This window comes from Littorina saxatilis, linkage group LG5, assembly GCF_037325665.1.
Source record: "Littorina saxatilis isolate snail1 linkage group LG5, US_GU_Lsax_2.0, whole genome shotgun sequence".
Taxonomy (NCBI): domain Eukaryota; kingdom Metazoa; phylum Mollusca; class Gastropoda; order Littorinimorpha; family Littorinidae; genus Littorina; species Littorina saxatilis.
The window spans coordinates 16,167,540-16,184,630 of NC_090249.1; the positions used below are offsets into that span (position 1 = coordinate 16,167,540).

The 17,091-nt window shown below is 40.4% G+C and overlaps 1 protein-coding gene across 1 annotated transcript; it reads left to right on the plus strand.

Annotated features, from left to right (window-relative positions):
• The first annotated feature begins 2,540 nt into the window (after positions 1–2,540).
• Positions 2,541–9,445, plus strand: LOC138965826 (beta-1,3-galactosyltransferase 5-like). Its single transcript, XM_070337919.1, has 4 exons — positions 2,541–2,753; positions 4,138–4,287; positions 6,380–7,557; positions 9,187–9,445. The coding sequence occupies exons 2-3, from the start codon at positions 4,204–4,206 to the stop codon at positions 7,499–7,501; spliced, it is 1,206 nt and encodes a 401-aa protein (XP_070194020.1). The 5' UTR covers positions 2,541–2,753; positions 4,138–4,203; the 3' UTR covers positions 7,502–7,557; positions 9,187–9,445.
• Positions 9,446–17,091: the final 7,646 nt, after the last annotated feature.

Below are 17,091 nucleotides of genomic sequence, written 5' to 3' on the forward strand. Positions count from 1 at the left end.
TGGCGAAGCAGAAGTAGGTCATCGCATCGAATTTTTATTCTGGCTTCGTATGTGATTTTGTATAAACAAAGTCTGTGTGATTTATTTGGACTGAAAATAATCAAAGTATGCCCGATTCTGGACCACCTCCTAGGGTTTTTTTTTCCATTCTGATCGAGGACAGACGTGATAATTTCACTTGAAGATTTATCGCCCTTCCTTCATTCCGAAACGAAACGTGAATACATCTAAATCTTGTCTGCGGCCTATGCCGTCTCGTTTCACGTTCCGTTTCGCGGGGTGACTCATTCACCAAACGAAACGAGCTGCAAAACGAAACGTGCTGTCCTTTGAATCTCCCTATTGTTTATTTTATGCCGTTTCATGCAAGGAGCGACCATTTTCCTATCTCAGACTATGACATATTCGCCCCCTGACCCCCACAAGGGGCTCTGCCCCTTGACCCCACCAGGGGGAACATCCCCCTGGACCACCACTGGCAACCCCCCCCCCCCCCCTCCTCTCAGCCTAGTCCGGCCCTGACGTGACACAGATAGTATAAGATTACATGTGTATAATAATGTCATTGTAAAGCGCTTGGAGCTTTTAGGTAAGCGCTCTAAAAGTTTCCATTATTATTATTACTATTATTATTATTATTATAGTCAGATGTAGCAGCTAGTGCTTATAACTTGATTAAAGACCCAGTCAAGATGAAACTGATATATAAATGACTGAAAACCAAAAGCAAAGACGGCAATGAGACAACAGAGATCGAGAGAGAGAGAGAGAGAGAGAGAGAGAGAGAGAGAGAGAGAGAGAGAGAGAGAGAGAGAGAGAGAGAGAGAGAGAGAGAGAGAGAGAGATGATGGAACTTTATTTTTCAAGGATAGAGGTTTAAGGCGACGCCTTTTCTTACAACCGGTCCTTATTTCTAATACAAATGTCTAATAAATGATAAACAAGTAAAGCAACATGACAAATAAACAAATAAAAACGAACGACCCAGCAAACAATCGACAAGTAAGCAAACAAGCAAATAAACACAAACAACAAAATGACAAAGTAAGCAACATACAAATCAAAAGCGAAACATGCAACATGTTAATTGAGTTTACACATGTAAAGTGATCGACGGTAAAATTCACACAATACCAACGTTTACACTAATGCTTACAATGATTATATGGTGTAAATGATCATCAGTGAAGATGATGAAGATAATGATGATGATGATGATGATGATGATGATGATGATGATGATGATGATGATGATGATGATGATGATGATGATTTGATGATGATAATGATGATGATGATGTTGATGATGATGATGGAAAATCGCAACATAAATTCCACATAATACATGCAATAAAGAACATATTTTTGTAATTCATAAAGCTTTGCCAATTGTTGACAGCTACTTGCACATGTTAAGACTAGTAGCCATCTAGGTAGACATATAATGATTATGCAGAGCTTGTTTAAAACTCTTTAGTGAGGTTAATGATCTTATTACAGACGGAATGGAGTTCCACACCATAGAGCCAGAGAAGGCTTGACTAGTTTTGAACAAATCAATCCTGGGTATTGGTGGTAGAAAATTGATAGACCCGTACCTTTCAGTGACTCTGTGAAATAGGTCCTGAATATAGTTGGGCACTTCGCCATGATATACTTTGTACATCATTACAGTCTTATTAAACTGTAACTGTTTAACTAGCGGCAGGTAGTTTAGGTGACTTCAAATCAGCTGATAAGTGTGGACCATTTAACATGATTTTAGCTGCCCGACGATGTAGAGAGTTCAGGGCCGGACTACCGGGGGGGTTATGGGGGTTGCGCAACCCCCCCCCCCCCTAGCCTAAACATGTACCTCACTTATTTAAAACATTTTTTATTATTGTTTATTTTATGCCGTTTCATGCAAGGAGCGACCATTTTGCTATCTCAGAATATGACCTACCCATCAGCTTCAGGGGGCTTCGCCCCCTGACCCCCACTGGCAACCCCCCCCCCTCCTCTTAGCCTAGTCCGGCCCTGGAGTTTAATTTTTTCATGTGAATATCAGAGACGCCATCCCAAAGAGTTGATGCGTAATGAATATGGGATAAGATGTGGGCATGAGAGAGAGAGAGAGAGAGAGAGAGAGAGAGAGTGATACTGAGAAAGACAGACAGACAGACAGACAGACAGACAGACAGAGAGAGAGAGAGAGAGAGAGAGAGAGAAAGAGATGAGCCTGCTACACATATTATTTCTTTTTCATTTTACCCACTGTCGTGTGCCTGTGGTGTGTGGTGGGCCTCTGTCACAAATAAGACTTGTAATAATTTCCTTTTAAATCAGCTTAAAATTCAGCTGAACGAAGCCTGCCATCTTAATCATCCCCACCTGCCGTCTCAGTACCATTTTCTTACTCCTCCTTCTCTCATTCTACAGTCTATTCACGATCTTTTCTCAACGAAGGCCACGAAACATGTGGAGAGTTACCTTGACCTGCTCAAGGTCGTAGTTCATACGCACTCCGCCAATCAGCATGCAGTATTCGAGATGTGTGGCTGGTAGCTCGACAGTGAGTCCTCAAACCAAGGATAGTGTCTGTGACAAAATTCGTGTTATCTCTTCCCTCAGGTGTCCTTGTGACCTATTTGAAGCCACGGATGTGAACGGCAGCTGTCAAAGTGATGGAAGGTCCGACTGGCTGAAAGGACATTGGTGGAAATGCCGGAGAAAACATCCAGCTCGAGTCTGCCTGGCTTCGACGGAAGTAGGTCAGTCCTGCTGGTTGAGCAATCAAGCTGTGTGTGTGTGTATGTGTGGTTCGTGGCTGGAGGTCGGATTATCGAAATAAGATTGTAAACACAGGGCTTCTGGAACCTCGCAGTGCCCCTGTAGCAGCCAAATGTGTCAAGAAATACGAAGGAATTTTCTGTCTTGGAATCTTACATTGTCAGGTTGGCTGTCAGTGTTACAGTCTTCGATAATGCTTGGTCATTTGTGCATGGTTCGATCAGGGGCATTGCGTCACCGCAGTGGACATGCGTGGACGAACTAGCCAGTGTGATCACGATTGGGAACAATTTATGTTTTGGGTCGATTTGAACCTTTACAATTTGTAAAAGAAAGCATGCCAGAAATGAACGCTGAACACAAACAAAACAAAATGAAGAAAGAAAAAGACGTGTTTTTTTTCACAAATAACATCATATATATAGCAGGCAAAAGGCTTATATGATATGATCGGTTACACTGGCTTTGTAGGCTTGGGCTTGGGCTTAATCTGGGGACTTTAAACATTCCGTACCTAGCTATTGCAGGCTGACGTCACAGTGGGGGCAAGAAAGTAGCACAGAAATGTAGGACGAAGTGTGAATAGACTAGCTGACACTTGACATTGACATGTTTGTGGATATAATGTTGCCTCTGTCACTTTAGCCCTGACGTTTCCCATTGCAACATTTCGATACTCAAAGTGTGCTCGTGTCCTGAGCTAACAGTTTGTGTTGCACATCACACACACTGGCTCACACACTCCATATTTTTTCTGACACAGGCAGCAATAGTGCTCAGTACAGGCGTTAGTCATCACCAGTGAATAATTTGAAATCTGAAAACGTCTAATCATTTTGTCAAATGACCCATTGGATTTCTGGACCTGTGGTACTAGTAGAGATTAGGGAAGGCCAGGAGCGTGTGGGTTGTCAGTCACTGTCACAGGGACATTTGAAAAGAGTGGTCATTTTGGCAGAGTGTGCAAAAAACGACACACTGTGCTGGTCAACGTTGGAACACATTGAACAGATGATGGTGAAAGTGACCTGTTGATTTGATCATTTGGCTGAAGTATGTTTTGATATGTTTCTTGCTTACATTACAATCTGTTCTTATACTGTACAGGGGAACCACCCTCTTAAAACCTCCAACAATCTGGAAATCAAGGTATTGCAAAGGAGGAAGGCTCGGTTAGATTTACAGTGTTTGTTAACAAAAAGTCTGACGAAACAGGGGGGGGGATCTTATCACTAATAACAGGAGGGTTCAAATGTGGACACTGTTTCTGGCTCACAATCTGTGTTTTTGTGTTAGTTTATATTCTGAAAGCAAGTCTTTCAATTTTATATATATATATATATTCTCTTTCTGTTTGACTTTCAGACATGCCGACATGGCCTGGTGGCTTGACAAGGAGGGACAGAGACGGCCTTGATAGCGTGGGGAGGGATGTCTAGGGTCAGCAACTGGTTTGGCGGGGGGAGGGACCCGGAGGCCACATCCCGCCTCCTTGTCAGCGTCTACTTTCAGCAGGTAGGAACACTTTCTCTTTTAACCCCTTGACTGCCGCGATTTTTTTCATTTGCTGCATTCTATTTGCCAGGGACGAAAGTCATAACACAGTATACTGTTACTAAAAGTGCTATAACTTTTTTATTTTTTGAATTAGAGATGTCAAATTTTACACAAATGTTCATCAGATATGTAACTTTTAGAAAATAAAATCAAATAAAATTAACACATTACTAAAAGTGTGATTCTGATTGAAAGCGTGTGCATTGTGCTTGAAAGCGTGTGCATTGTGTATGAAAATCAGCATTTTCATATGGCACATTATGTCCAAGACAAAAAGATGGGAGGTTTACATTAGCTGTTTACTCACCAAGTCACTGCCAGAACACAAACTTTGTGTGGTAGGCCCTGAAGCACTCGGACAGACACAAGCCTGGTATAAAATCCCCATCACCTGATGCATCTACCACGTTTCTCACAACAAGAGGATGGTGACCACTTCTTTCATCTTCGTCACTCGAACCTGAAGACTCTCCATCATCATATAGATCCCCATCAACACTGTCATCATCGTTCATAATCTCATTCAAAACTTCTAGAGCTAATAAGCGCTGGAAGGGCCGTTTTCTTCCACCAGAATTCGAACATCCACCGAGGTCCGCCATCTTTGGTCGCATTGATAACTTTGTTTTGGTAATCTCGAGAAATCACGTTCAATTCGCGGAAAAATAAACTGAAACCAGATTGTTAAAGGTGTGCAACTCCTCCCCAGTGTTTCTTCCAACACTGGGAGCACTTGCCTCCCTTTAATCGTGTGTGTGCTTCTCATAAACCAACGACGCGCTAAGTACGAATGTGACTCGTAGATATGCGTCCGGGATATCAAGTGTACCTACGAGTGACACACGTAGCAGGCAGTCAAGGGGTTAAGAAGAAATTCCCCTTTTTTTAGTTTACATATTCCTCTTGTCTTTTTCCTTTGTTTGTCCTCTTAAAAGATCTGAACACATTTTGTTTTTGAATTATAATGCTATAATTTACAAATATTTCCCGTGTCAAGGACCCTCATACAAGCGCACATGTACGACAGTACATGTATTTAACTAAGTTTTCATTTATGGTTCTGAACATCTAGAAATGTTCCATTTTAATAGGCTACAGAGGACATTGCCCTTCAACCTAACTTTGGCTCCTGCATGTGAGCCCACACACACACACACACACCATGCCCTTTTGCTCGCCTGCTTTTTATTAGTCAAGTTTAACGAGACGAGGGTCGTGGTGTATGTGTGTGTGTGTGTGTGTCTGTGCGTGTGTGTGTGTAGAGCGATTCAGAGTAAACTACGTACTGGACCGATCTTTATGAAATTTTACATGAGAGTTCCTGGGTATGATATCCCCAGACGTTTTTTTTCATTTTTTCGATAAATGTCTTTTATGACGTCATATCCGGCTTTTTGTAAAAGTTGAGGCGGCACTGTCACACCTTCATTTTTCACAAATTGATTGAAATTTTGGCCAAGCAATCTTCGACGAAGGCCGGACTTCGGTATTGCATTTCAGCATGTAGGCTTAAAAATTAATTAATGACTTTGGTCATTAAAAATCTGAAAATTGTAATTAAAATTATTTTTTATAAAACGATCCAAAAATTACTTTTATTTTATTCTTCATCATGTTCTGATTCCAAAAACATATAAATAAGTTATATTCGGATTAAAAACAAGCTCTGAAAATTAAAAATATAAAAATTATGATTAAAATTAAATTTCCGAAATCGTTTTAAAAACAATGTCATTTTATTCCTTGTCGGTTCCTGATTCCAAAAACATATAGATATGATATGTTTGGATTAAAAACACGCTCAGAAAGTTAAAACGCAGAGAGGTACAGTAAAGCGTGCTATGCAGCACAGCGCAGCCGCTACCGCGCTAAACATGTGAGGCTCGTCACTTTCACTGCCTTTTGCACTAGCGGCGGACTACGGTCATTGTGAAAAAATGCAGTGCGTTCAGTTTCATTCTGTGAGTTCCACAGCTTGACTAAATGTAGTAATTTCGCCTTACGCGACTTGTTTATTTTTGGTATTCATTTGTTTTCCTGCCTGTTTCAGCCGGCCTCCATGCCCCGTCGAGGCCTCTCTCGCACCTCGCGCAGAATTCTGCTGACCACCAGCATCTGGTCAGTGATCATCATTGTCCTCGCCTTCTTCCTCACCTACACTGTCCTGCTCGTCACCGTCGACCGACCCTTCCTGAAGGCCAGTGACTCGGCGGCCGCGTTTCCTGGCACCGGTTATGGTCGGCCGAGGGTCAAGTTCTTGGGGAGAAACTTTGGGTCAAAGAATGGGACGTCGCTGCAGTTTGCGGCAGGGCTGAATCGGAGAAAACGATTCTGGAGCCCCAAAGATCTTGACGATCGGACTTCAGACTTGCCTGACTGCAAACATGGTGCTCTTTTCATAATTATCATTACTTCGTCACCGGACCACTTTGAGCTTAGAAGTGAGATTCGTAAGACCTGGTGTGATACAAAAAACGCCTCAGCAGATGTGTGGCAGTGTGTGTTTTTGGTTGGGCAGACGTTGGATGAAAACATTAGAACGAGGTTAAAAGACGAAAGCCAAAGACACCGAGACATTCTGCGAGGCAACTATCTGGACTCATATCGTAATCTGACAATGAAGGTCATGCACGGCTTGGCATGGCTCACCACAAAGTGTGAAGCTCCGTACGTGTTAAAAACAGACGACGACTGCTATGTTAACACTTTACTCCTGTGGCAATTCTTGGTTCATCACAACAAACAGACAACAGGCCTCTATGCAGGCAACATGGTGGTGAAAACGCACAAACGAAAAGTGATTCGCGATCCCAATGAAAAGTGGTCAGTGTCTGTAGAGGACTACCGCCCCGAGTATTATCCCATGTACGCAAGCGGAAGCGGCTATGCAATCTCATTTGATGTCGTGACAAAACTGGTGGAGGAGAGTCAGTTCATCAAGCCTATCCCTAACGAGGATGCCTATATTGGAATCGTGATGGACCGACTTGGAGTTCAGCCGACTCTGAGCGGTCGATTTACGTTGTCCAGTACAGGGCTACGTGTTTGTAACTTTAAGTACATTTTTGTGGCTCACGGCGTCTTAGCCGGTGTGCACCAGGAAATGCACAATAAGATGTTGGCTGCACAGACGGAGTGCAGAAAAGATGATGATGTGACATCGTGGTACTGACTCAGTGATTGCTGACTTTGCCTTGTCGTACCTCGTTTGGTGCTTCCGACTAATTTGTAAGTTTCTTTTCAACTTTTCAGTGAAACTGAATGTTTTGTGTGTGTGTGTGTGTGTGTGTGTATTTGTACTATTTGGATGTAAGGCAAAAAAAAAAAATAGGTGTGGTTACGGTAACATAGCCAAAACAAATAGGGTAGGAAGGTAGGCAATCACTTTTTTTTATTTTTTTTACTTTCTAATGTGTACAAATTAAACCTACTTGACAGGGAAATAAGTGTGCGACTCGGGCGCTTTCGCTTTCATTGCGTTTTCTGCACTCGTTTTCTTGGGTTTTTTGTTTTTGTTTTTACAAATGTAATAAAAAGTTATAGGGTCGGCCCCTAAAAATAGGGTAGGTCGGGTTACCGTGACCACACCTATTTTTTTTTTAGGCCTAAGTTATAAATAATAGTCTGCGTTCAGTACTTTCTGTCTGAAGAGTGTGTTTGTGTACATCTGTGTTTTTCCCTATTCCGTTGTTATTGACCAGGGTGTTTTCATTTGTTTGTGTTTTACAATGCGAAAGTTAGGCATTTAGGGTCTTCAGGAAATCATAGGTCGGGTGATCGTAACCACGCATTTTTTGTTATAGATTTGACTTCACTGGTAAGTGGTATTGTGATTACATACAGAGTAAGGTATTGGAAGAGTTAAGAAGAAAAGGAATTAGGTACTGCCTGTAAAATTATGTGTTCTGCCTTGTGGTCAGTAAGAAAGGGAGATAAATAAGATAGATTGCTCTGTAACCAAGACATTGGTAAATCTGAAATTGTTCAGGAGTGATTTCCCTTGCACTGTCTGCATATATTTTATATAATATCAGCTGTACCTCAGTCCACCTCTTCTCTTTTTGCGCCCTGATTGTTCTTTATAAATATTTATTTTGTTTTTGTTTACTTTTAATGATATTTGCTAAATTAAGAAACATAGGAGTCAGATGCAGAAAGAATAGAAGATGGCAAGCCAGAATCGCATCTTTTCCTCCATTATTAGCAAAGTTGAACGTAGTGTAAGACCAACATTTTTCTCTGGTATTTTGCCATAGCTTCATTGGTCATCCATGTTCTCAGCTACCCTGGCAGTCACTGGACAGTGGACTCACTGTGCCATGCCCGTAGTCACACAGATATTAAGAGTAAAAAACAATTCCTTATAAAGGTAACCTAACCGACCTTTTTTCATGATGCCGTCTCTGTAACTTTTATTCAGCTTTCAAAGAAAAGAAAATAAGCAAAATGTATACATGTCAGAAGGTAAACTTTGGACTCTGTGTGCACTTTTCTTTTTGAAGCAATGAAATTATGTACACACACACACACACACACACATACACACACACACATGCAGAGATAACACGATATATATAGCGGCTAATTCTCAGATGGCACCATATTGCACCATTTTGCATCTTTGGTCAAAACGCGAAAGCCTACATGCCTCTTTGGCGCTTCTTGCCTTCGACTATGTCCCTTCGAAATTTGGTTGAGGGGGACAAATGTCCCATTGCCTTTTTCTCCCAGGCTAAACCCTGCCTGTGCATGCATGTATGGAAGTTTAAATCTGCTTGTCATAACATGGTGTCATAACTTTGAGTACACATTCACAAGATTCTGTTTACTTTTAAAACGATTGTTTTGTCATTTCAGGTTGTGTAAGTGCATCCATCATACCTACTGCAATGTTGAAGCTGGTGCATCAGATTGCTTGGTGCCTGGACACTGGTAGTACATCCAAATACTCTGCTGGGAGCTAATCCTGAGACTACAGTGAGATAGATCTACAAGTGCCATTTTGCTGAGCTCAGCTCCGACCCGCAGCATCTTTTTCTATTGACTTGCACAACATTTGTCTGTGTTGCTGATAATGCGTTCATCAGCAACATCCTTTATTGTTGTTGTTGTTGTTGTTGTTGTTGTTGTTGTTGTTGTTCTTGTTCTTGTTGTTCTTGTTGTTCTTGTTCTTGTCTTTTGGGGGGGAGTGGGTGGGTGAATGGGTGGGCAGGGAAAGTATGCTTGATGTGGAAAACTAATGATTTGTAAAACAAAAAGTTGTTCTAAACAGTTTCTTTTTGATGGCCAGTATTCTCATAACAATTTGCGTACCGGGTGACCACAGAAATGGCTTTTTGTGATTTTGTTTTAAAGGCACAGTAAGCCTCCCGTAAACCATCACGTAAGATACTGTCAGGCTTTTACACACAGTACAAACACCCTTTCATTTACACACTCGCCGCTTTTGAACATCCTAGGTGCCCTCCGTAAAGAGCGATGTTCTCAAGCGGTGAGTGTTTAAACGAAAGGGTGTTTGTACTGTGTGTAAAAGCCTGACAGTATCTGTGATGGTTTACGGGAGGCTTACTGTGCCTTTAACTTGTTTAAGTATGTAAACATGTGAAGTTCAGTTTGCATTTCAGGTAATGCAGTTCGCATAAATTGAATGCGGATTTATTCCATTTAAGTAATTCACACTACTTGGACAACTTGAACAGCCAAGATGTTCTTTGGTGTTAAGTATATATATATATATTTGAGTTAAAGCTGTGGTCTATTTTTGACTTTCCGGGGCTACGAGGTTGAAAAAGAGGGATAAAATCATGTACAGAATTCTGTACTGCAAACACTACCCGAACGAAACCCCACCTATACGGCGTGTATGATCTTGAGAGCTTCAGTCAACGCTTAGATTTTGCAGTGGTAACATCCGGTTTGCTCTCTCAGAGCTAAGCATATTTCTCAAGAAGGATCGAGCAGAAAAAATAAAAGACTTGGCAGGGATTCGAACTCAAGGCCTCGGGGCCTCGAAATGTCGGGGCCGATGTCTTGACCGCTAGGTCACTTCACCAGTGTTGTCAATGATAACAAATTGATACTTTTATATCATTCTACGCTTGAATTACCATTCATGCGTTGCAAAAACGTAAAAATTGCCATTAAAATTTGCCTTTATTTGCAAACATGTTTCACGGAATCGCAGTACATGTTTACACCGTCATGCTACACGACATTCGCGCCATGCAAATAGCTGCAATATCTCTATTTACAACATGCAAGAAAAATGACAAGAACAGTAATTGAATCTCTCCAAAGCTCTGTGCAGTTGAAAACAGACATCTAAGAAATAGTTATACATGTATTCACTTCTGAACAATGGGCGGATAGAGGTATAAATCATGCTGCTTCAAGAATAACATAACATGAATTCATATCAATGTTTTTCCTTCTTTTTCTCAATTGGCGCAGTAGCCTAGTGGTTAGGACATGAGACACGAAGTCTCGAGGTCGAGAGTTCGAATCTGCGCCGGGGCGTTTATTTTTTCCCCTTGATCTCTCTTGAAGATAAAATATGATCAGTTTTGAGAGAGCAAACCGGATGTTATCCCTGCAAAATTCAAGCGTTGACTGAAGCTCTCAAGGTCATACACGCCGTATAGGTGGGGTTTCGGGTAGCGTTTGCTGTACAGAATTCTGTACATGATTGTATCCCTATTTTTGAGTCACTTGAGAAAAAGTGACTCTATGTAATCGGTCAGTGTTAGTCTGTCCGGCCGGCCGGCCGGCCGTCCGTCCGTAGACACCACCTTAACGTTGGACTTTTCTCGGAAACTATCAAAGCGATCGGGCTCATATTTTGTTTAGTCGTGACCTCCAATGACCTCTACACTTTAACGATGGTTTCGTTGACCTTTGACCTTTTTCAAGGTCACAGGTCAGCGTCAAAGGAAAAATTAGACATTTTATATCTTTGACAAAGTTCATCGGATGTGATTGAAACTTTGTAGGATTATTCTTTACATCAAAGTATTTACATCTGTAGCCTTTTACGAACGTTATCAGAAAAACAAGGGAGATAAGTGACAACTAGCCTTTTCTGTTCGGCAACACACAACTTAACGTTGGGCTTTTCTCGGAAACTATAAAAGTGACCGGGCTCAAATTTTATGTGAACGTGACTCATTGTGTTGTGAATAGCAATTTCTTCCTGTCCATCTGATGCCTCATATAATATTCAGAACTGCGAAAGTGACTCGATCGAGCGTTTGCTCTTCTTGTTCAACCTCGTACCCCCGGAAAGTCATAAATAGACCACAGCTTTAATACTTGTACATGTACCACAAAGGTGTCCTTACCTGGGAGGTGTCCTCTTACCACAGGATCATCACATTATGGTCAGGGAAACAAAATCAAAAAAGTTCTGATGAAAAGGCCAAAATATTTAGGGTTAGTTCGGTTTATGTTTTTGAGTCACTTGAGAAAAAGTGACTCTATGTAATCGGTCAGTGTTAGTCTGTCCGGCCGGCCGGCCGGCCGGCCGTCCGGCCGGCCGTCCGGCCGGCCGGCCGTAGACACCACCTTAACGTTGGACTTTTCTCGGAAACTATCAAAGCGATCGGGCTCATATTTTGTTTAGTCGTGACCTCCAATGACCTCTACACTTTAACGATGGTTTCGTTGACCTTTGACCTTTTTCAAGGTCACAGGTCAGCGTCAAAGGAAAAATTAGACATTTTATATCTTTTCTCGGAAACTATCAAAGCGATCGGGCTCATATTTTGTTTAGTCGTGACCTCCAATGACCTCTACACTTTAACGATGGTTTCGTTGACCTTTGACCTTTTTCAAGGTCACAGGTCAGCGTCAAAGGAAAAATTAGACATTTTATATCTTTGACAAAGTTCATCGGATGTGATTGAAACTTTGTAGGATTATTCTTTACATCAAAGTATTTACATCTGTAGCCTTTTACGAACGTTATCAGAAAAACAAGGGAGATAACTAGCCTTTTCTGTTCGGCAACACACAACTTAACGTTGGGCTTTTCTCGGAAACTATAAAAGTGACCGGGCTCAAATTTTATGTGAACGTGACTCATTGTGTTGTGAATAGCAATTTCTTCCTGTCCATCTGATGCCTCATATAATATTCAGAACTGCGAAAGTGACTCGATCGAGCGTTTGCTCTTCTTGTTGTGTTTTGTTTTTATTAAGCTACTCTTACACTGTGCCGAATTGCCCTTGCGAATAGCATTTTCCAATAATTCACAATGATCGGGACATGGTCGCAAGACTTGCGTAAATGTTCTTAACTATTCCTTACAATTCGTCTCTTGTTTTGAACATAGCAACTTGCTCCTAATATTCGCAAGGAAGTCATGTTGCTATTTTTTTCGCAACGTACTCGTTAGTACTCGCAAGACATTTGTAATCACCGCAATGTATTTGTGGCGCTAGCTTTAGCCATTCGCAACCATTCGTTATGCCTGTTTTTACATTGTGCCGAATATCCTTGCGAATATGAACATGTTGTATTTGGCAAAAAAATAGACACATGGACATGAATAATATAGAAAATTGGAAGCCTTACCAATCCTTGCGAATGTCTTACAAATGGTTGCGAGTGCTTGCGAATGTGTTCCGATCATTGAGAATACATTCGCATCAAAATCGCCGTTTAGTTGCAAGACGTTTGCAAGATATTCTTACTGTTTTTAAAACATTCGCAAGCAATTGCAGTCGCTCGCAAGCATTCGTAAGGCTTTCGCAACATTCTTATGAATTGGGAAGAAATGGTCAAAACATTCCTGAGAAATTCGTAATGAATTCGCAACCATTCGCAAGATGTTGGCAAATTGTGCACGAATAAAATCCTTACGAATGCTTGCGAGCGCTACGTATACCTTTACGATGATTACGAACCAGGTTTGCGAATACTTACGAGCACGTTGCGAAACATTCAGAATATGACTTCCTTGCGAATATTAGGAGCATGTTGCTAATGTTCGCAAACAGAGACGAATGGTGGCGAATGGTTAAGAACATTTACGAATGTCTTGCGACCATGTCCCGATCATTACGAGTTATTGGCGAATTCTATTCGCAAGGGCAATTCGCCAGAGTGTAAGAGCAACATTACGAACAATGCGAATTGCATACTCGTTTTATTCGTAAAATGTTTGCAAGCACTCGCAACACTCGCAAGGCCACTCGCAACGTTCGTAATAGATCCGTATGTGGATTCGTATACCGAATCGCAATGATCGGTAGACATTCGCAAGCAGTCGCAACCATTCGTATGACATTCGCAAGGATTCGTAAGCCTTCGATTTTTCTCTGTTTTTTCCTGTCCATTCGTCTCTTTTTTGGCCGAATACAACATTTTCACATTCGTAAGGATATTCGGCACAGTGTAAGACAGGCTTTACACAGGTGCATGTGGCTTGCTTGTTTTGGTTTTTGCCAGGAAGGGTGCAAGCTGTGTCCACTTGATGTCATAGAAGAGTAACTTTCCTGGTTATATTTGAAAAATCAAGTTTTTTTATTGTTATTGTTGTGTTTCTTTGAAGGGTCAGAAAATGTTGTAGGGTTGTGAGCAGAAAAGAATGTGTCGGTCAAGGAATTTGAAACATTTAATATTTTTCTTGGCCTGACCACTATGTGTTAAGCAGGAGATACAGTTTTGTTCGGCGTGTTTAGTATAAAGCAAACAAATTTGTCAGCAAAACATGGCAGACCCAATTTTTATTTTTGAAAGAAAAAAATGTATTGATTATTTTTGCTCTGAATCTGCCATCGGCCAATAGCACCTCATGGGCTAAAACTCCCAACCCCCACCAGTACCTTTAAAAGAAATAAAGTACAGTGTGGGTGTTCCCCCAATAGTAATCTTTATTAGAAGCATTGCATGATTCCTTTGTAACATTGTTTTTGTATGAGAATAAAAGAGATTATGCTAATGTTTAGCTTAGTATTACTAGTACAGCCTAAACTTCTTGTTGAATCATGTTGCTTATTATCTGAGCATGGTTTTATAATTAATAGAAGCTAAACAGATATTTGATGGTACATTCCGTTTTCTTCGATAAAGGAGATCTAGAAGGGCATTATACTAAACTTGAAGACAAAATACAGCAATGCAAAGTGTGTGTGCAAGAGCTTTTGTGAATGTGTGGATGTCTTTTTTAATTCACTTTGTACGCATCATTATTGTTCATTCATGAAGACAGAGAGCACGGTAGTGGTTCTGTGGAAAGTTTTAATGATTTTAGGCATTATGAAATGTTCGATTTGCAGTAATTTTCTGTTGTTGTTGTCATTTTGGTTTGGTTGTTTGGTTTTCAGTGACAAATCTATGACTGATGTAAATAATGCAAGATGTTGGTTTGCACACTTGCACGCATGATTTTGTTTTTTGAGGTTGATTTGATACTTTTAGTTTTTTCTACTCTTCTCATTCTTACACGTGCCATTTTTCAGTTTTGATCTTGTAAACATCGACATTATAAGATGTTTGGTGGCTTGTTGACAGACCAGCTTTTTTGTTGGTCCAAGGGGACCATATCGTCTTTTGTTTCATCTTTATCGACCAAGGCCGAAGGCCGCGGTTGATAAATATGAGACGAAAGGCGATATGCTCCCCGAGTACCAACAACAAAATGCTGGCCTGACGACAAGCCACCAAACATCGTTTTTGTCATCATTTTGGTTGTGCAACAAAATGCACAATAACCCACAGGGAGACGAATTTTTAGAATCCAACTCCGGGCCACTAAGCATCGTCACAGTAGCTCGAGATAACACGTCAACCTTGTATGTGACGTCAAACGTAGCTTGTTGACGCTTTTCTTCCAGTCTGAAAATGTACAGAGCTGCGCGATCATACGTGTGAGTTCAGTATTAGTGTTGAGCATATTTCTTTTCTTTTTAAGTGTTTATGACTTTTCGTTGTGGATTTTGCGATTACAGAGATAAGTTGCAAATTGACCATGAGTCGCCGCGGTAATTATCAACATTTATTGGGTCTTTGAGAGTGAATGCTTACAATCGTTGTCCTCGGAAACACAAATCCAAAGCCGCGATGGTTCCACACATCAAACAATCAGCCTGATTGGCTTTTACTTTGACATTAATCCACGTTTCACCTGAAAGCTCAAACCCATTCACCACCTCGATTTATTGCATGGGGAACATGAGATTTATTTCCCAGGTTTTGTGAATGAAAACTCGTGAAAATAATGACAATAGGTTTTATTGTCGTTTTGGTTTATGTATACATGCAGAGTTGTACACATGTGCTTAAGTTTCTCATTAGTTGGTGCTGATGCAACGACTGCTCTTTTCAATTCTAATTGGATACGTTTGCTGTATCATAACTTGTTTTGTCTAGAAATGGAGTGAGCTCTTTTTTTCTCTCTGGAAAAGACTGCAGGCTTATATTATCATGTTGTGTATTAAAACGAAATTAGAATTCTCACCAATATGTTAAGTCCTGTATTTTGCATGGGAATTTGTCTTGAATAATTTGCATTTTCTATTTCTCATGTGCATGTATGCTTTACAATGAGAAGAGGTTATGGTTAATTTGTATACAGCCAATTTGAAAATCAAACTTGCAATTTGAGTTGTTTTAAGCTTACTTAACTTTCGTGATGTTTTGTGTTATATGTGTTTGATTAGCTTTATGTTTATATCGCACTATCCAAAACATCGAACTATCAGCTTTTTATGAATTGCACAGTTTACCTAAGTTTTGAAGGAAATAACTCAGATTTTCTAAAAAGTTGGCTTTAAGTTTTGTTGAAACAATTAAAGACTTTTGGAGTTTAATTGCTTTTTTTAAAAATCATTTTTGCTCTAGCTTACTGTATTACCCGTGTACTTATCTCCATTATGGTAATACTAGCACCGGGTTTTTTTTCTGAGTCGTTATAAGTATATTTCATTTATTTAGATACGTGCAGGTTACAATTCATCTGTGAATGGTGACAGTACCATGCACACGCAAAGTAGTTACACATAGATTTTTTTTTTTTTTTAAATCACCACGCCAGTGTAAGGTAGCAAACGGTGCTGTGAGTGAAGTGTGTTTTAGCTACGCTTATTGTGATTAATTGTGCTGTTGTAATTTCAGTTTGTTGTTCGCATTGTTCTTTTTCTATGACTTTAAATTTAATATTTGTTGCTGACTTTTGTTGTGTAGTTTAATTGATAAAACTCCCCTCCAATCAGACAGATCAATGCAAACATATGCAGAATGAGCGTTTACTTCACTCTGTGTTACATTCTGGGATTAGTCGATGCATTTGTTTTTGACAGTTTACAAGATACGACGATTGGCCATTTCCATGTCATTATTATAATTACAGGCATAATATGTAGTATTTCATGATGTATGGGCTCTTGTATGCCTATGTCTGCTACTATATTCAAGCTTTTGCTAAATTGTTTAAGTTAGGAGCTCCGCCTCTGACAAGAACTTAGCTGTGTTTAGTTGGTGTCAAAAGCACTGCAAAGGTGCTAAGTTTCAATCATGTGATAAGCTAACATAAAGTACAATTATATTTTTTCTCATATCTGGGATTTTTAAAAGCTCCAGGGATGCATTAATTGGCAATTTCATTGAATGTTATGAGTTTTTAAATATAGTATGATTATCATACCTCAAGTTGTTGCTAACGGGAAGTGCTCTTTAGTTACATTCGAAGACGTGAGCTCTCATACTTTTGTTAGTAATAGTTATACCATTTCGCTACATAGCAACAACTACACTTTCTGTGCG

Bases quoted from the DNA above. Each gene is read 5' to 3' on its own strand.
- LOC138965826 (XM_070337919.1), top strand. From the start codon at position 4,204: ATGTCTAGGGTCAGCAACTGGTTTGGCGGGGGGAGGGACCCGGAGGCC. The intron at 4,288-6,379 runs GTAGGAACACTT...TGCCTGTTTCAG, and splicing joins TCAGCGTCTACTTTCAGCAG to CCGGCCTCCATGCCCCGTCG.